Genomic DNA, 22,289 nt, shown 5'->3' on the forward strand with positions numbered 1-22,289 from the left:
CCAATAAAATAGAAGATAGTGAAGACATCGATAAATTTCTTAAGTCATATGATTTGCCCAGACTGAGTCAGGAGGATACACACAATTTGAACAGACCAATATCAATGGATGAAATTGAAGAAGCAATCAAAAGACTACCAACCAAGAAAAGCCCAGGACCGGATGGGTATACAGCGGAGTTTTACAAAACCTTTGAAGAAGAATTAATACCAATACTTTTCAAGTTATTTCAGGAAATAGAAAAAGAGGGAGCCCTTCCAAATTCATTCTATGAGGCCAACGTCACCCTGATTCCGAAACCAGACAAAGACACCTCAAAGAAAGAAAACTACAGACCAATATCTCTAATGAACCTAGATGCAAAAATCCTCAAAATTTCTGGCGAATCGAATACAAAGACACATCAAAAAAATTGTGCACCATGATCAAGTAGGATTCATCCCTGGGATGCAAGGATGGTTCAATATACGGAAATCAATAAATGTTATTCACCCCATCAATAGACTTAAAGATAATAACCATATGATCATCTCGATAGATGCAGAAAAAGCATTTGACAAAGTACAGCATCCCTTTATGTTCAAAACATTAGAAAAACTAGGGATAACAGGAACTTACCTTGACATTGTAAAAGCTATCTATGCTAAGCCTCAGGCTAGCATCATTCTGAATGGAGAAAAGTTGAAGGCATTCCCTCTAAAATCTAGAACAAGACAGGGATGCCCTCTCTCACCACTTCTATTCAATATAGTTCTCGAAACACTGGCCAGAGCAATTACACAGACGAAAGAAATTAAAGGCATAAAAATAGGAAAAGAAGAACTTAAATTATCACTATTTGCGGCCAACATGATTCTATACCTAGAAGACCCAAAAGGGTCTACAAAGAAACTACTAGAACTAATAAATGAATTCAGCAAAGTGGCAGGATATAAAATCAACACGCATAAATCAAAGGCATTTCTGTATATCAGCGACAAAACTTCTGAAACGGAAATGAGGAAAAACACTCCATTCACAATATCCTCAAAAAAAATAAAATACTTGGGAATCAACCTAACAAAAGAGGTGAAAGATTTATACAATGAAAACTACCAAACCCTAAAGCGAGAAATTGAAGAAGATCTTAGAAGATGGAAAAATATACCCTGTTCATTGATAGGCAGAACTAACATTATCAAAATGGCGATATTACCAAAAGTTCTCTATGGGTTTAATGCAATGCCAATCAAAATCCCAACGGCATTTCTTGTAAAAATAGATAAAGCAATCATGAAATTCATATGGAAAAATAAAAGACCCAGAATAGCAAAAACAATTCTAAGCAGGAAGTGTGAATCTGGCAGTATAACAATACCAGATTTCAAACTATATTACAGAACAATAGTGACAGAAACAGCATGGTACTGGTACCAAAACAGGCGGGTGGACCAATGGTATAGAATAGAGGACACAGAGACTAATCCACAAAGTTACAACTATCTTATATTTGATAAAGGGGCTAAAAGCATGCAATGGAGGAAGGATAGCATCTTCAACAAATGGTGCTGGGAAAACTGGAAATCCATATGCATCAAAATGAATCTGAATCCCTTTTTCTCGCCATGCACAAAAGTTAACTCAAAATGGATCAAGGAGCTTGATATCAAATCAGAGACTCTGCGTCTGATAGAAGAAAAAGTTGGCTCCAATCTACATATTGTGGGGTCGGGCTCCAAATTCCTCAATAAGACACCCATAGCACAAGAGTTAATAACAAGAATCAACAAATGGGACTTACTTAAACTAAAAAGTTTTTTCTCAGCAAAAGAAACAATAAGAGAGGTAAATAGGGAGCCTACATCCTGGGAACAAATTTTTACTCCTCACACTTCAGATAGAGCCCTAATATCCAGAGTATACAAAGAACTCAAAAAATTAGACAATAAGATAACAAATCACCCAATCAACAAATGGGCCAAGGACCTGAACAGACACTTCTCAGTGGAGGATATACAATCAATCAACAAGTACATGAAAAAATGCTCACCATCTCTAGCAGTCAGAGAAATGCAAATCAAAACCACCCTAAGATACCATCTCACTCCAGTAAGATTGGCAGCCACTATGAAGTCAAACAACAACAAGTGCTGGCGAGGATGTGGAGAAAAGGGTACACTTGTACATTGCTGGTGGGACTGCAAATTGGTGTGGCCAATTTGGAAAGCAGTATGGAAATTCCTGGGAAAGCTGGGAATGGAACCACCATTTGACCCTGCTATTGCCCTTCTCGGACTATTCCCTGAAGATCTTAAAAGAGCATGCTACAGGGATACTGCCACATCGATGTTCATAGCAGCACAATTCACAATAGCTAGACTGTGGAACCAACCCAGATGCCCTTCAATAGATGAATGGATTAAAAAAATGTGGCATTTATACACCATGGAATATTACGCAGCACTAAAAAATGACAAAATCATAGAACTTGCAGGTAAATGGATGGCACTAGAGCAGATTATGCTTAGTGAAGCTAGCCAATCCCTAAAAATCAAATACCAAATGTCTTCTTTGATATAATGAGAGCAACTATGAACAGAGCAGGGAGGAAGAGTAGGAAGAAAAGATTAACATTAAACAGAGACTTGAGATGGGAGGGAAAGGGAGAGAAAAGGGAAATTGCATGGAAATGAAGGGAGACCCTCATTGCTATACAAAATTACATATAAGAAGTTGTGAGGGTAATGGGAAAATAAACAAGAAGAGAAATGAATTATAGTAGATAGGGTAGAGAGAGAAGATGTGAGGGAAGGGGAGGGGGGATAGTAGGGGATAGGAAAGGTAGCAGAATACAACAATTACTAATAGGGCATCATGTAAAATTGTGGATGTGTAACCGACGTGATTCTGCAATCTGCATTTGGGATAAAATTGGGAGTTCATAACCCACTTCAATCTAATGTATGAAATATGATATGTCAAGAGCTTTGTAATGTTGTTAACAACCAATAAAAAAAAAGAGAAAAACAAAACAAACAAAAAAAGACATCCACAAACAAACAAAAAAAGATTTATTCTATAACGAGATAAATTAAGATCATGTCTTTTCCCAGGGAATAATTCTTCATAATAAAATGTCACTTGTGCAGCCACATCAATGTTTATAGCAGCTCATTCACAATAGCTAAACTATGGAACCAACCTAGGTGCCCTTCAACAGATGAATGGAGAAAGAAACTGTGGCATGAGCATACACACACACACACACACACACACACACACACACACAGGAATATTACTCAACCTTAAAGAAGAATGAAATTACGGCATTTGCCAGTAAATGGATGGAACTGGAGAATATTATGCTAAGCGAAATAAGCCAATTCCAAAGATCCAAATGCTGAATGTTTTCTAATATGCAGATGCTAATTTGCAATAAGGAGTGGGTGGAAAATAGAGGTACTTTGGATTAGATAGGAGGAGAGGAGATATGGGGGTAGGAATGATAGGAGAATAAATCAGACATTATTACTATATATGCATATGTGATTACACAATCTAACTCTACATCATGTACAACCAGAAGAATGGGAAATTATACTCCATTTATGTATGTGTCAAAATGCATTGTACTGCCATGTATAACTAATTAGAAAAACTTTTTTAAAATAAAATAAAATAAATAAAAAATGTCACTTGTATTAGTATCATTGGAAAACAGCAATCTACTGACATATTGGAAGTTAAATCAGACTGTACCCTAAACTCTTTCCTCCAAAGATTTACCTATAGGAGATATAGGGGAAAGTTGTATGGTAAATTTATATAGAATATATTTCCTTAGCTATTGGTAAAAATATCATCAATCAGACTTCATTTACCATGCTTTTTTTCAATAAAATATTTTCAGAATTTGATTACACATATTCTCCATCAGCAAAAAATAATATATGTGTTCTATCAGACAATTATAAGAAAAAAATTTAAAAAGGAAGATGGAAAGTAAAGAAAAAGAAAAATAGGAAAAATTTTAATATCTGAGTAAATTAAGTTTTAGATTTAAACTCACTTAGGGCCTGACTTGATCTTAAGTTAGCATTGTCAACAACTGGTTCAGACTTAAAAATAACAATATTTAGAAAATATCAGAATTAATCCTTACTATAAGTAAAATGACACCATTTTATAAACAAAAGATTTCTCTGAATAAATGGGTAAATATTGGTGTTAATGAAAAAATGTATCCTCCTTTCTATTGATATAGAAAAGTGAAGAAACTAACAATTGCCTTATTTAAGATTCCACAGAAGTATATAGGACACACAAAAAATCTATTTGTTCTGACTTCCTACTCATAACAGAAGAGATATAAAGAGTAAACCTAGGGCAAAAAAAAAAGATAGAAAAAATCCTTCTAATTCTACATATTAATCAGCTTGTTGCTACTGTTAATCTTAAAACTCTAAACATCAAAACCCAGGAAATTGGAGAAGCAAGCAAAGCAAAATAAACAGAAGCACTGAAGAGACTGCTGACAGCATCTGCGTAAGCGAATTAAACTCCAGGCTAAATTATCATTTATAATCAATCAAGCAAGAAGCTGAACAATTTTAATATAGATTCTGAATGCAGCTCTGACTCAAATGCTCAATTACATTTTCCAGGTCAGTGATTTACTATAAAGATAAGAAATTTACTATAACACAAAACTACTTTAAACCATAGGGGAGAGCCCTGGGAAGGAGGAGCTCAATACTAATCCCATTGTACATCAGGCCTAGCCATCTGCTATTGTCCCATTGCCTTCTCTGAGCATAGGGTTATTCGATGGCATACAAATGGGTACACTACTTAGAAAGCTAGAAGACCATGGGTAGGCACGGGTAGCCCAGATAAAGCCAAAAGCAGTCTAGTTATGGAACTCACAACCCAGTTTTTCATTTTTTTTGAGGGGGGAGCAGTGCCATGATGGAACTCAGGGGCACTCAACCACTGAGCCACATCCCCAGCCCTTTTTTGTAATTTCCTTATAAACCACTTATTACCATGGCTATCACTGTTATCAGAAAAAATAATTTGTTAAAGCTTATCTAGGTTAATACCAAAGTAACATATTGCTCACCGAACTCTTTCTAAAACATTACAATATTTAATTATTATAAAAATATGCAATTATAAATAATATTTATCAAAGAAGTGATTAGTGAATGCAGATTCCAAATAACAAGAAAGGATGAAAAGTGTTATCATATTCTTTTTCCTTATAGAATATTGTCTGAATCTAAAAGTAAAGCAGGATAAACATTGTACATTAATGCATTTCTCCAAAGATACCTAAACTTCTATTGAAAACTTATGTTGTAATATCTCTCCGCAGATAATTTCTAATGCCTTCAAATGAAAGTCTTTAAGGCTAGAAGAAAGAAAACTCAAATTCTAATTGTGTCCTAATAAACAAATGGGATGATGATGACCACTATATTCACTGAAATCTTTCTCATTATGTAAGAACTGGGTCCCAGTGACTCTGGTAACTAAGGCAGGAGGATCAGAAGCAACTCAGGCAAATTCCTACCTCAAAATAGAAAGGACTAGGGATGTGGCTCAGTGGCTAAGCACCTCTGGGTTCAATCCCTGGTACCAAGAGGAGGAAAAAAAGAAAGGAGAAAGGAGGGGGGGAAGAAGGGAAGGAGGAGGTGGGGGGAGGAAAGGAAGGGAGGGAGGGAGGGGGGGAGGAAAGGAAGGGAGGGAGGGAGGGGGGGAGGAAAGGAAGGGAGGGAGGGAGGGAGGGAAGAAAGGAAGGAAGGAAGGAAGGAAGGAAGGAAGGAAGGAAGGAAGGAAGGAAGGAAGGAAGGAAGGAAGGAAGGAAGGAAGGAAGAAAGGGCATTCACAGGCAGAATTCTAACAATATTTTTAAAGTATATATTATAAACCATTTGAAGAACAAGAGTGAAATTCCAGAGCAGGGCACATGGGCAAGTAACACTCCCTTTCATTTTTATTCACACTGCTCTCTCAGCCTAGAATATCTGAGCTCCATCTCCATCTGCCAGGCAAACATTCATTCATCTTTCAAGACAACTGAGCCTTCCTGAGGCTCCTTGCACACAAATTGAAACATACTTTGATTTTGCTTTTTGTCCCTCTGTAGATCATTCATATCACTCCCACAATTCTGGGACTCTTAAGAGCAGAGACCACATCTTTTGTCTTTGTACTTACTTAGCACAGTGCCTACCATACAAAGGAACTATTATGGATTAGAGAGATTAGGAGACTAGAAAAGTCCACAAGAAAATAATTTTAACTGTGTAACTATAAATGTACTTATAAACAAACCTATCACTGAGCTTATAAGTGAAAATATTACCTAAATTACCCGTCCCATCTTACTGCTTTCACTACCTCCCGAGGAATTTACTTTCCTTGATATTGTTCCTAAATATTTCCCAGCCATAAAACAAAAATTAGATGTAATATGTTCCTTGTATAAATATACCACAATTTACTTCCCCATTCTTCCATCAGTGAATATCTGCATAGTAATTCCAGAGATTAGAAGAGTGTATTAAAAAAAAACAAACCCAAAAACTAAACAAACAAGGTTACTCTGAGCATTCCTATAGATCTCCTGGAGTTTTTCTGAGGTATTTATATCTGGGATAAAATGCTGGATCAGAGGATATACTTGAATGTAATAAGTGCTTTCCAAGCAGTTGAACCAATTTAAAACTTAACATCATTGTGTGAAAATTTCAGTTGCCATATTGCCCAACACTTACTATTGTCAGAGTTGGAGATTTTTGTCAGTACAATAAAAAATTATAGGTATAGAATGATAATATGATCTTATTTTACACTCGCCTGATTAGAATAAAGGTAAATAATTTCTCATATTTATCTGCCATGTGTATTTCCTCTAATTGTAGATGTTTTATAAATACATACACAGACTGGTAAACATGTAAAAATGTGTATCTTAATTTAAGATGCAAGGACATGCATAAACATCAAAATCAAGTACTTTCCTCTAGAACCGAATGGAAGAGAATATTATCCAGGAGAGATATGCCCAGAAATTTCAACAGTATCTGAAATTTCCCCTTAAGGTGAGCTACCTCAATTACTTATTTTATTACTCTTTATACTTTTGTTATCTATGAAACTTTTTTTAAATATACAAGAAAAATACATAAACATAGTCAATAAGCAAGGCCTTGGGAAATACAGCATCCATGACCTTTCTCAGAGAAATAGTAAAATAAACTCTTGGACAACTAAGAGATAAAAAGTTTAAATCTTGGGAAACAGAAATAAAAGCTAAAATATGAATTACCATTACAGAAAAATATATTCCCCTTCAAAAAGCAATATAATGTAAATTTGAAAAGACATAGAAAAACAAAACACAGCTTACCAACAAAAATCAAGGAGGAGAAATGACACATAAAAACTATTTTTCATACAAAGTAGTTGTACTATTACATCCTTGGTTCCTGGGTTATAATTTCCTCAAAGTACTTTAGTCATAGGAACTGAAATTGCTCCTCCCTTTCAGAAATTCTAATCTTTCCTTGTCTTCCTGTCTTGGCTGTGGTGGTAAAGAAATTCTTTGGCCTTAAAGAACTTCTCTAATCTTGTCTCATAGTACATCGTAAGACTACTATTTCAGAAAGGATCCTGTCCTAAACTCAAGAAGAAGAAATGCTTCAGAGAGAGGCCAAGAACAATCTGAATAGAGCTTTCTGGGTTCTCTTACCCATTCTATTAGCCCTATATCATACCCTTTTAGGCCAATCCCATTTTTAAATGGTTTTTCATCCTTCAATCATTCAATGAAGTCTCCACAAAGAATCAAAAGCACACACTTAAGAGAATGTTCTAGACAGCTGAACATATGACTCTGGTAACTAAGGCAGGAGTCTCACAGGAAGGTGAACAAGAACTCAACCAAACACCAACAGCCATATTCAATGAAACTAGAAGCTCCTGCCCTCAAGATCCTTCCAGACATTATCTTATGTATCTCTTCATATATTTGTATCCTTTAAAATACCCTGTATTTTTTTAAAAATCAGTAAACCTAATCAGTAGAACCAGTGTTTCCCTAGTTCTGTCTCCATCTAGCAAATTAGTGGAGCCTAAAGAGGAGGTGGTGGATACTCTAATTTGTAGCCAGTCAGTTCTAAGTTCCTGACACCAGCACTTGAGAATGATATCTAAAGGAAGGGCAGGGCAGCCTTGTTGGCCTGAACCCTTGACCTGTGAGATTTAACACTATCTCGATATAGATGATGTTAGAATTTAAATTCAATTAGAGGATACCCAGCTATATCCAATGCAGAACTGCTTGTTGGCCACTGTGGAAAAATCCCCCCATATTTGAGATCCCAGAAGTGATTTGTGTTGGGTGTATATAATAGGAGAAACTGAGGGTCCCCCCCACATGCCCACAGTGTAGTCAATGAATGTGCCTTCAACTTTTAAATTTATTTTAAACTGGTACATAAAAATTGTGTGTGTATATGTATGTATATATATATGGGATACCATGTGATGTTTACATATGTATACATTATGTAATGTTCAAATCAGGATAAACCTATCTACTCAAATATTTATCCTTCCTTTTTGGTAAAAATATTCAAGATACTTCCTTCTAATGTGCTTTTCCTTAAGGAATAGTATATTATTGTTATCTATAGTCACCCTACTATGCAATAGAATACCGAACTACTTTTTTCAAAGTACTTTACTACCTATTAATCCACCTTTCCCCATCCCTCCCCTCTCTTCAGCCACTGGTAACCATCTCTCATCTTCTATGAGATCAATTTTCTTAGATTGCACATATAAATGAGATTACTGGGTACTTGTCTTTCTTGTCTGGCTTATTTCATTTAACATAATGATCGCCAGTTCCATCTACATTGTCCCAAATGATGGGATTTCATCCCTTTATGGTTGAATAGTATTGTGTATATGTATCAAAATTTTCTTTATTCAATCATCAGCTGATAGACACTTAAGTTTATTTACATTTATTGGCCACTGTGATAAATGCTACAATAAACATGTCTTTGACAGGCTGGTTTCACTTCCTTTTAATATATACCCAGGAGTGGAATTGTTGAATCATATGGTAGCTCTATTTTTTTTTTAATTTCCATGCTCTTTTCCACAAAGGCTGTACTAATTTACATTCCTATCAAAAGTGTGCAAGGATTTGTTCTCCATATCCTTACGAGTACATATTATCTTGTATTTTTGCCAATACCCACCTTAACTGGAGTGAGGTAATATCACATTCTGGTTTTGATTTTCATTTCCCTAATGATTAGTATTACTGAGTTTTGGGCTTGTTGCCTTTTTTTTTTTCCCTTTCCCTCCCTCCCTCCCCTCCCTTTCTGTCCCTCCTTTTTTGTTTGTTTGTTTTGTTTTGTTTTATACTGGAGATCAAACCCAGGGTCACTTTACCACTTAATTACATCCTCAGCATTTTTTTTTTCTTTTTTGAGACAAGGTTTCAGTAAGTTGCAGAAGGCCTCACTAAACTGGCTGAGCTGGACTTAAATGAGCCTCCCAAGCCACTGGGATTACAGGCATGCACCACTGCCCTTGGTTTGCCCTTTTCTCTTTTGCAGTGTTAGGGATCAAAACCAGAGCATTGTGCATGCCAGTAAGCGCTCTATCACTGAGCTACACATTCAGCTCCCTTTTGCCCATTTAATTTTTTGAATCATTTGGTGTTTTCTGCTATTGAATTGTTTGAGCTTCCTACTCATTCTGGTTATTTACTTCTTGTCAGATGTATAAGTTGCAAATATTTTCTTCCATTCTGGAGGTTGTCTCTTCACTATTAATTGCTTCCATTGCTATGCAGAAGCATTTTCATTTAGTTCATTTCTTTTGTTCCACATACTTTTGACATCTTATCCAAAAAAATCATCCCAAAGTCCTGAAGAATTTCCCTTGTTTTCTTAGTTTCATATTTTTATTTAAATCTTTAATCCATGTTGATTTTTTATACCTTTATTTTATTTACTTTTATGTGGTGCTGAGGATTGAACCCAGTGCCTCAACACGTATAAGGTGAGTGTTCTACCACTGAGCCACAACCCCAGCACCTGAGTTGATTTTTTTTTTTTATATGATGAGGAGAAAAAAATCACTTTCATCATTCTGCATGAGGATACAGGATTTTCCCAGCACCATTTGGTGAAAAGATTGTCTTTTCTCCAGTGCATGTTCTTAGAACTTTCATCCAAAATCAATTAGCTACGAATACATGAGGTTATATGAAGGCTCTCTATTCTGTTCACTGTTCTGTGTGTTTATTTTTATAAACAGGACTTCATTCTTTAATTGCTAAATTAAGACATATAAAATTATATATATATATATATTGTTTAAAAGTAAAGCTACAGGAAAATTAGGCACAGGTTATAAACTTTTCCTGTCCCATGAAACTGTTATAGTTAAAGTTACTAATAACCTTCACTTCATTCAATTCTAACATCAATTCTCAATTCTCATTTTATCTAACTCATCAGCTATAATTTACAAAGCTAATTATTCCCTCTATTTTGAAACACTCTCTTTAATTTCTGAGTTATTGTATTACATCAAATAAAAACAAGACTGAACTATTGTTTGGAAGAGGGCAATTTGACAAAATGAATCTGAAGGTATCTGGAAAAATAAAGTCAAAAAAGTCAAAAGTTCTTCCAAAAAGAAAATTAATATAGCAGAACAACCTACTAACTGTTAAAATGCATAGTTTCACCTCAGTACACGAAATAGTTTGATCTTGTTACAGAAAAATACACCAATAAATGGAACAAAATAAAATCCAAAAATAGGCCCAAGTTGATGACATTTCATCCTTGGCATTTCAAATCAGAAGAGAAAAAAGTACATTACTCAATAAATATTATACTGACAACTGGCTAGGAACACATAAAAACATAAAGCTGAATCATTAAAGCAAAACATAAAATTTATAAAATAATTTTTAGGTTTAAGGGGGGAAAATGGTTTAAAGTACCAGAAGAAAGTATGTTTGAATTATTTAATAACCTTGGAATGCATAAGGGTTTTCTTAATACGACCTAAAATTGAGAGAACATGAAAGAAAAGACTACTAACTTGGCCAAATACCACAAATTAAGTAAAAAATAAAATGACAAATAGGAAAATATATTTGTAAAATATGAGAGAAAAGAGACCAATTTACTAACTAGGGAAAGAATTCCTATAAAGCAGTTAAAAAAATGTAATACAAAAATGTGAGGGCAAAAAATGAGTATGTAGTTCCCATAAGAAAGAAAATGAAGCTGAGCAGAAAATATATAAACAAGTACAAATTTTTTGCAGGACAATTTGGCATCGATCAATTAGTTTGTATGCATACAATATCAAATCATGAATGAGGTGGACTTATGTCATTATCGTGCTGTTATAATAAATAAGAAAAATCCTATCAAAATCTACCTTAAAGGCTATGGGGTATGATTAAACTACAATGTAAGTAAGACACAAAAAATCACATAGATACTTTCAAAAATGAGAAAAAAGCCACATATAAAAGATTAATATATTTATTTTTAAATTAATTGAAAATATGATTCCTGTTGGGTTTTAAATATTTTTTTTAGTTGTAGATGGACAGTTATTTATTTATTTATTTATTTATTTTTATGTTGCACATAGAATCAAGCCCAGTGCCTCACCCATACCAAGCAAGCGCTCTATCACTGAGCTACAACCCTAGCCCAGTTGTTTTATTTAATTGTATAACACATATATGTTTGCATATGCATAAAAACTTTACAAAGGGATGCAAAAAGAACATAACAATAATTAATGTAGCTAAGAAATTGCATTGAGAGGGTCAAAGTATGGAAAATAGGACTTGAATTTCACTTCATATGTTCTAATACTTCTTTAATTTTTTTTCCTTGATCATATCTGACTTTCAGAACTTAAAAATGAATTAAGTTTTAAAACAACACCGCCATTTCTCAGTGCTTTTAAAGAAATATTTATCTAGGGACTGGGGCTGTGGCTCAGTGGCAGAGCGCTTGCCTTGCACATGTAAGGCACTGGGTTCGATCCTCAGCACCACATAAAAAAATAAAAAATAAATAAAAATATAAAAAAAGTTTATAAAAACGAAGTACTTATCTAGACTTTAAAAGAGTTAAATATATTTATATTCCAAATATAACAGTTGTTCTACATTATATATAAACACCAGACAAAAATGTTTCAAAGGCAAAACTTACACAATAATTGTACAATTCCCTCTCCCAAAGGATATTTCAGAATTATTTTTTCTAATAAAAAATAACTGCTGGCATGCTAGCAGTCAGTAGCAAAGCTATGACAAGAATCCTCAGCAGGAATAACCCCAGGCCTGACAGCAAATCAAAACATTAATGAATTGGCCAAGAAAGAAAAAATCCTCCACCCATATAACAGCTTTTGTAAAGCGGAAGTGTTTCAAAGTCTCAAATTAAAAAGCAATATAGGGAAACTTCTTACAAGTTAACATAGTCTAATCATGCATTTAGTCCCCATGATCCTAGCTATTTACCCAAATGAGTTAAAATTTTATGTCTTCACACATACCCCCCCCCAAAAAAAAACTGCACATAACTTTTTATAGTAGCTTTATTCAAAACTGCCCAAAATTGGAAGCAACCAAGATGTCTTTCGACAAGTTAAGTGATTAAACTGTGGTTAAACTGTGGTACATACACACAATGAAATATTATTTAGCAATAAAAAGAAATGAGCTATCAAGGCACTAATAGAGACAAAGGAATATTATTAATGAAAGAAATCAGACTGAAGACAATACATACTGTATGACTCCAACTACATGACATTCTGGGACAGGCATTATCTATAGAGATAATAAAAACCTTTTTGTTATCTATAGAGAATAAAAAGGGGAACATAGGGATTTTTTAAGGCAGTCAAACTATTCTATATGATATATCAATGATGGATACTTGACATACATTTTTCAAAACCTAATAACTGTAGAAAACAAAGAGTGAACCCTAAAGTACAGCTTTAATTAACAATAATGTATCAATATTGGTTCATCAATTGTAATAAAGGCAGCATACCAAGGCAAGACATTAATGTAGAAGAAACTGTGAACAGAACAGAGTATATGAGAACTTTCTGTACTTTCTGGTCCACATTTATACATGCACATAATTTGATTAATCTCATTCCCCAGTACCTTCCCTTTCCCTTCCCTCTTCCCTTTTCCTGATCCACTTACTATACTTTACTTATCTCCCTTCTATTGTTATTATTATTATCAGTAGTAGTAGTAGTGCATTATAATTTAAATAACAGGACTCACTTCAGAATGTTTATACATGAACGCAGCATAATTTAGTAGATTCTAAGCCCCAGTACTTACCTGTGCTTTCCCCTCTTCCCTCCCTCAGAGAGGGAATAAAACTAGATGCTTTTCTCTCACCCTGCACAAAAGTCAACTCAAAACAGATCAAACATTAAAACTATGCAATTCCTAAAAGAAAACAACCCAAAATATAGGCACAGGCAATGACTTTCTCAATAGTACTCCTAAATCTCAGAAAATAATACCAAGAATTAATAAATGGGATGGTATCAAATTTAAACCTTTCTGCACAGCAAACAAAACAATTAAGACCTAAAGAAAGAACAAATAAGACTGTGAAGAGAGAACATGCAGAATGGGAGAAAATCTCTGATAGCTACTCTTCTGACAAGAGGATTAAAGTCTGGAATATATAACTCAAAAAACTTAATACTCAAAACAAACCAATCAATAAATAGGCAAATAAACTAAAAAGATTTCTCAAAAGGAATCAACATCAATAGCAATTAGGGAAATGTAAGTCAAAACTACACTGAGATTTCATCTCACTTTAGTTAGAATAGCAGCCATCAAAATTATAAAAATAATAAAAGTTGGGGAAGATATAAAGAAAAAGGAACACTTTTACACTGTTGATGAGACTGTAACTTAGGACAACTACTAGGGAAACCAGTATAGAGGTTCCTCAAAGACTAGGAATGGAACCACCATATGACCCAGGTATACCACTACTTGGTATTTATCCTAAAGAATTAAAAACGGCATACTATAGTAATACATGCATATCATCACAGCAAAATTCACAATAGGCAAACTATGGAACCAGCCTAGGTGTCTGTCAATAGATAGATGGATAAAAAAAAAATGTAGTTCGTATGTATATAACAGAGATTTATTCATCCATAAGGAAGAATAAAGTTATCAGGAAAAATGTTTTGGAACTTGAGAAGATTATGTTAAGCCAAATATAAGCTAAACTCAGAAAGCCAATGGTCATATGCTTTCTCTTATATGTGGAAGAGAGAAAGAAAAAAGGGAGGAGGTATTTAATGAAAATCAAAGAGAAATTTTGAAAAACAGAAGAAAGGGACTAGCAGAAAAGAGAAGAGGGGAGCATAAGGAGAAATACTAGGGTAGTTGGCCAAATTATGTTTTTATATCAAGTGCATGTGTGAATAGGTAACAATGAATCTCATTACTTATAACACACCAATAAAAATATGGGGGAAATCTGTTATTTTATTTATTTATTCATTCTTTTACTCGAATTTATTATTTATATTATTTATTCTTTTACTCTTTTACACTGCCATACTTGGATGGTTTTTCAAAATCTACTTTTTGTTTAGAAAAGTTTTGGATTTTCAGAGGTGTTGTAAGAGGTACACAGAAGAGGATATAAACAGTTCTTGTGGGGCTGGGGTTGTAGCTCAATGGTAAAGCACTTGCCTAGCATATTTGAGATACTAGGTTCAATTTTCAGCACCGAAGTACATAAATAAAACAAAGGTCCATCAACAACTAAAAAAATTTTTTTAAAGAGTTATGTATCTGGGGGATAGTTCCCCTATTGACATCACTGAGGTTCAAGAGTTACTATAAATCAATCAATATGACTTTGTATACACCCAGAGATATGAAAAATTGTGTTCTATATGTATAATATGAATCGTAATGCATTCTGCTGTCACATATAACAAATTAGAATAAAAAATAAATTTAAAAAATGAGTCAATATGAATACATTATTTATAAAAGTCCATACTTTATTCAAATTTCCTTAGTGTTTGCCTGATGTTAGTTTTCAGCTCCAAGATACCACCCCAGATATACCCTCTATTTGGATGTCAGGTCTTCTTGGGCTTTTCTTGACTGTTTCTTAAAGTTATTTGGGGAGGACTTCACAATTTGGGGGAATATTAGCCAGGTATTTTGAGTAATGTTTCAGCATTAGGATTTGCTTTTAATTGGACTAGAGTTGTGGGTTTTGAGAAAAGGACCTCAGAAGTGAAGTACCATTTTCATTGCGTTATATAGGGGATACCCATCGTCAAATAACTTATCGATGACTCCCTCCTTTTTTTTGGTAATGAGGACTGAACCCAGGGGCACTTTTCCACTGAGATACATCCCAGTCCTTTTTATTCTGTTATTTTTGAGACTCACTAAAAGTTGATTAGGGCCTCACTAAGCCATTGAAGCTAGCCTCAAACTCAGGATCCTCCTCAGTCTCCCAAATGGCTGGAATTACAGGCAAGCACTATCACATCCAGTTCAAAAAAAAATTTTAACATTATTAAGGATCTTAAGATATTGACTCTTTTCAAGTAAAAAACATGAGATATCAACACCCTCTCCAAAAAAAGGAGCAAAATGAGCAAGAATTTTTAAACAAGAACAGTTAATAAGTAACTACTCAAATCAGTCTAGATTAACTATTTGTTTAGTCCATTTATGTACAATTGTTTAAAGACAAGAGTTGCAAATAATTTTGAATTTGTTCTTACTTTATCAATTTGGTCTGCTTTTGAAACATTTTAATTCTAATGTTCTTTTCATATCTAAAGAAAGCTATGGGAATCAAGGAGCAGGGCATCCTGCTAGCTTTTTCCAGGTTTAGAAGGAAAATAAGAGCTCAATATTTTCCTCATATAAGAATGCCCAAAACACATCTGAGTTCCTTGAGTAAGACAAGCCAATGCCCTGTACTATCTGAGAGAACTGTTTCAAACTCTCTCTTAAAGATAACATATATATTTGTAAACATTTCATCCAGTGGTCAAATGCCTTTGCACTGTAAGCTGTAGGAGAATGCACTGTAAATACCCCAAAGATTCCCCAAACAACTTTTCCCTAAAACAAAATCTTAATTCAGTTCTTCTCGGTGTTGGTGATAATTATGGTACTGGGGTCCCAAAGGAAGCTTTTAAGTGGTTATAAGTAGACAGAAAATAAACATGGAAAAGAACAATCACAGAAGTGATTATATGAAAAGAAGCATTAGGGCTGGGGTTGTAGCTCAGTGGTAGAGCACTTGCCTAGTATGTGTGAGGTATGTATGGGTTTGATTCTCAGCACTATACACACACACACACACACACACACACACACAGACACATATATGTGTATATATATTTTTTTTCCTCAGCACTATATATATATATACATATATATATATATATTCTCTCAGCACTGTATATATATGTTTATATATATTCTCAGCACTACATATATGTATATTTATAAATATACATATGTATAAATAGTCCATCATCAACTAAAAAAATTTTTTAAAGCATTAATAATCTAAACGAGTTTTGAAAGGAGCTATATTATATATTTGGTAACTATACAGAAACTGTGTAAATCTACATTTTTTGTTGTTGTTGTTGTTGTAGGTGGACAGAATACCTTTATTTTATTTATTTATTTATTTATTTATTTATTTATATGTGGTGCTGAGGATCAAACCCAGGGCCTCACACACACTAGATAAGCACTCCACCGCTGAGCCACAACACCAGCCCCAACTTCATAAATATAAAAATGTCTGATTACACAGGCATGCACATACACACAAAGAGTCAAAAGCCAAACCCAAAAAAATATTTGAAATTAACAACAGACTAAAGGAGTTAGTTATTAAATTGGAAAAGAAATTCTATAAACCAATAAAAAGTAAGCTAGTATATGAACAGATATTTGACAGAAAAGAAAATGCAAAGGAACATAAACATATAAAAATACATTCAACTTTAATTATAATGAAAAAAAGGCAACTACACTGACAGACTGTTTTCTCATCTATCAGACTGGCACTAAGTTTGATAACACATTCTATGGACAAGTATATGGTGAAATGGCACTTCCATACACTGACGGTGGGGAAAATATTGGTACAATCTCTCTAAAGCTACATGAGGAATTCCTCAAAATTATAAACACAGGCCCTTTCATCCAGCAGTTCTACTTCAAGTAGTTGACCCTAGAAACATACTTCATATATGTTATAAATTAAACATATACAACCCTTTTATTATAGCATTAATTTATGTAGTAGAAGAAATTGGAGAAAACTATATGTGCTTGAGCAGAAACCTTGCTAAATCAATTTTAATACATCCATACGATATCATCAGTACCAATACGGAAGCACTTAGAAGGAGTTCCAGAATGTATTAACACACACACACATGCACACACACAAAAGAACAAGCAGTTAAGATCAGTAAGATGTGTGGTAAGACCAAGACACACACACATACACAAACACACACACACACACACACACATATATTTTTGCTTGTATATGGATTATGCATGTATTTGGAAGAATATAAGAAAAGAGGTCAACTGAATAAAGAATATATGTGTGTTTTTATGTGTAGACTGTTTCTCAAAGAATACATAAGAAACTGGTAAGAAGAAGTAAGCAGCATGGGAGGAAATAGTGAGGATATAAATATCTCTAAAATTTTAAAACAATAAATTAGTATCCATTAACAAGATAAAATCAACTGATATTTATAGTGACCAAATTTTTACAATTACTTACTAAAAGTAAATGGAAGCCAAAACAATATAAACTGCAAATACAGAACATAAGCTTCTATATGAAAGAAAAGTTGAACTTGAAATTTAGCAAGGAAAGTTTTGGCTACTATTAGAGATTAAAAATAAACTGAGACAATGTCGAATATTTCTAATCTATCACTTCGACAGCGATGAATAAATAATAGCATGTCTTGTAACTGTTAATCAAACAGCGGCCTTTACTAAGTTAAGAAAAGGGGGCAAATGTTAGTTTTCATATTTATTCCAGAGTTTGCATCCTTCCAATAATATGATAAAAGAGGGAAAAAATTCTATCTTTCCTTGAAATAGGTACATTATATGTTAATTGTAGCAGCATGTTTTTCTATTCAAAACTGTCATCTTATTAACCATGCAAATGGTCCATGTGCTATTCAGATTCACTCTAGTTCCAATCAAAGAAAGAAGAGGTAGAAGAAATGTCTGGTCAAACAGTAAGGCAACTCACAAACACTTTTTAGAGAGAACATGATAATACTACTGAAACAAAAGAGAATACTACTGCAAGATATTAATAGTGTTTACTTATAAAAATTAAAAACAATATGCAGAGCTGTTTTAGCACTCTACCTATTGTAACAACAGTTCCAACTACTTGTATATGGATTATGCATGTATTTGGAAGAATATAAGAATATATGTTTTTCAAACTTTTATGCAAAAACATATAATCTGTATAATCTACAACTATGTTTTTCAAACTTTTATGCAAAAACATAATCAGAGAAATGAGAAAAAAACTCTGACAACATGTAAGTATAATTTAGTGGTAGGAATGAGGAGGTATGTCAGAAGTAGACTTCTGAACTCTGAATGCCTGCACCTTACCTTCTTCTGAAGAACATTAACCTTCCGCTCCTTCACATCCAGCATGTCCTTGAGGTCATGTATCTCTCCAGCTTGTGTCCCTTTCTCTTCAGCCATGTCCTGAATTTGTTTTGTCTTTTTATTCAGCATGGTTTCCTTTTCTTCCAAACGCAATCGGAGAGCATCCACCTAAGAATACACAATTTTTACAAGTTATTAACCGAAAAGAATATAACTCTTTTTGAATAGATATATTATAGATTATAAAAAGATTGAGTTTTATTATTTCTGTATAATCTACAACTATGTTTTTCAAACTTTACATACATCAGAGTCACCTCACTGATTAAAACAGATTGCCAGGTACACCCACCAAGGTTTCAGGGTGGAAGTTGGAAATTAGCACATAGACAAGTTTCTAAGTGCTATTACATTTCCTTAGGAAATCTAAAATTAGAAAGGAAACCAAAAGAATCACCAGATAACAAAATCTACCCAAAAGTTATGATGCTTTTAGGATAGCATCATGTGTTCTTATACATCTACACAAAGCAAAAACAAAGGTCTATTTTTCAGACACCAAGATTAACTAAGGTAAAGTCTGACACTGAGTTACCTCTATCCTTAAAGTTTAATAGCTGCCATTAGATATAACTTATTTATTGAGAAATCTAGTGATAATAATATTTATTTTAAAATCCATTTAAAGCAAATTTCATTAAGCTTTTAATATCCCATATATATTCACACACCAATTTTTTTTCCATCAAGGATTAAAACTTCAACAGGTATTTAATTGCAGAAAAACAGGAAGGTACACTTCTTTCAGCTAAGAGAGTGCTATTTTGAAAAAATATGAGTCATATTTACAAACCATTTTTAACCTCCTAATAGCTATATTAAAAAGGTTAAAAAGATAAAATTTTAATAACATTTTATCTAATATTTCTACAACACTGTCATTTCAAAATGAATCTGCATTAAAAACTATTCATGAGGGATCTTACATTCTTTTCTTATATTAAGTCTTCAAAGTCCAATGTGTATTTAACCTTTACATTACACATCACTAATCACTGCAAATCTTAAAGAGCAAGTTTGCTTCTGTAAAACATCTCTCATCTTTAACTTGCCCAATATTACTTTTACCGTGCTATACTTAGTTACTGTGTGTGTAGTAACCCATAAAGAAAAAGCAAGTAATATGAGTAATTATTCTTATTTAGAATATACTGAAGCTCTCAGGAAAGATCTAATATTGTATTTAAACTACAAGGCATCTGAGATATAGTACTGAGATATAGCATGATGGAACTGTTCAGAAGTGTTATGAAAAATTTCTAGGTGACTAGTCTCAAGTACTTACAGATTATGTTGGACTATCCTAGAAAGAAAAATAAACAGATAAACCACACTACATTACAAATGTAGTTGCTAAACTACATTATACAAGAATTTCTATGCCACTAGTCCCACCAAGCCAGAAGTTGGGGAGGATCTTTTTAGTTCTCATTTATAACTTTGCATCAAAGGTTTTACCTTGGGCATTCAATAAATACTCTTTCAGCTTTAATTTACCTCTACTTTACTTTAATAAAAGACATATAGTTAACTTTATTATAGTATGGAAAGACACCACTAACAATTTTCTAATTTTGATAATCTTTTTTCTGACTCACAAACACATATATGGTCATATGTATGCTTTTCCACCATATACACAACAGATTAAAAATCTTCAGAGTTCTATCCTTAGGCACTGTATTTTCTTCCTTTTCATTTTTCTTGCAGACAATTCTACACTCTACTATGGCACTTTAAAAATCTGGGACTTAAAAGCTAGAAAGAACAATGGCACACATCTATAATCCCAGAGACTCAGGAGATTGAGACAGTAAAATCGCAGATTCATGGCCAGCTTGAGACCTAAGCAGCTTAGCAAGATCCTGTCTCAAAGTAAAAATAAAAATTTAAGAAAAGGGTTCTGGATGTTGCTCAGGGGTAAAGTACTCCTGGGTTAAATCCCTGAAGGAAGAGGGATAGCACACAAGCTGGGACATAGATCTAAGAGAAGGTAGCAAGCACAAGATCTCAAAGCTACCAATAAGTATTTATAGCAGGGATTGTGGTCAACTGGGCTATCTCTAAATCCTCCACTCTCAACTAATTCTATAATATACTCCCTGCCGGGGAATTTAAAGCATAGTATTCCAGGCCCTCCATGATGCAGGGGTCCCATCTGACCAGCACTGCCTTATCTTTGTACTACACCTCCTCATTCCATTTGTAGCAATTCCTTGCTCTAGCGCCATACCTGTTCTCTGAATACATGCCATGCTTCTTATTTTACTTGTCATTCTTCACATTTTGTACTCTCTCACAGTACTAGAGGATAGAAATCTGACATCAAGGTTTTAGCAGGGCCATAATCTTAAGCCTGCCACCTTCTCTTATCTAAGTCTCATTTTTCTTAGGCCATCTGAGAGCTCTAAGGATAACTCTTTGTCTCTTCCTATCTTCTGTTGGCTCCTAGCAATCCTGGACCTGTAAATCCATCTGCAAAGACCCTAGCCAAATATGGGCACACTCAGATTTGGGTAGACATGAATCAATGGAGGTACTATTATCCTATTATCCACTATCCCTATTACTACAAAACGCTCTAAAATGCTAAACTTACTTTTAAATTAATAGTTGAGAACATATACAAACTGACACACAGACACAAAATCATTGAATGCTGAAAATTAGACCAGAAATCCAAAATGGTTTGCTTACAAAGAAGTTTTGCCTGCCATCCTGCTTATTCCTTTACTTATTGCTGTGTCCTAAAGGACATGGTTTTGAAGACGCCTCAGAGGACAGAAAACAAGACAGGGCAACACAAAGGAAGGCTAGAACAAAAAAAAAACAAAATTACAAGCCTTCACTGGGCAACTGCCCTGCTTTTGGATGATCCTCAAGCATCTCGGTACTCTCAACACTCTTTTATAGCACTCACTCTAAATACCCCCCTTTGGTTTCAAGACTCCTTGACACTCTTAGAAATTATTGAAGCTGGGCACAATAGTACATGCCTGTAATCCCAGTGAATCAGGAGGCTGAGTCAGGAATATGGCAAGTTGGAGGCCAGCCTCAGCAACTTAGTGAGACCCTATCTCGAAATTTAAAAGTTCAATGGTAAAGTATCCCTGGGGTCAATTTCCAGTCCAAAAAAAAAAAAAATATATATATATATATATATATAGAAGACCCAAAGATCTTTTGTTTATATAAATAATTCTTTTTTTAATATTTATTTTTTAGTTGTAGTTAGACACAATATGTTTATAGTATTTATATGTGGTGCTGAGGATCGAACCCACGGCCTCACACACGCTAGGCGAGCGCTCTACCCCTGAGCCACAACCCCAGCCCCTCTGAGTTATACTTATCAATATTTTTAAATTATTTATTAATTTAAAATGAGTCCATTATGTAAGTTAAAATAACACATTATAATGGGGGGGCCACTATATTCACA

The 22,289-nt window shown here is 34.0% G+C and overlaps 1 protein-coding gene across 5 annotated transcripts in view; it reads right to left on the reverse strand.

Moving 5' to 3' along the window:
• Nucleotides 1–22,289, reverse strand: part of Erc1 (ELKS/RAB6-interacting/CAST family member 1) — a 522,872-nt gene that overhangs the window by 359,456 nt on the left and 141,127 nt on the right. For all 5 annotated transcript variants that reach the window (XM_077798217.1, XM_077798220.1, XM_077798218.1 and 2 more), the window contains one exon: nucleotides 18,788–18,955. In XM_077798217.1, the coding sequence (XP_077654343.1) occupies nucleotides 18,788–18,955 (168 nt within the window). The remainder of the gene's footprint in view (nucleotides 1–18,787; nucleotides 18,956–22,289) is intronic.

Source organism: Urocitellus parryii, chromosome 5, assembly GCF_045843805.1.
Source record: "Urocitellus parryii isolate mUroPar1 chromosome 5, mUroPar1.hap1, whole genome shotgun sequence".
In the NCBI taxonomy this organism is placed as follows: domain Eukaryota; kingdom Metazoa; phylum Chordata; class Mammalia; order Rodentia; family Sciuridae; genus Urocitellus; species Urocitellus parryii.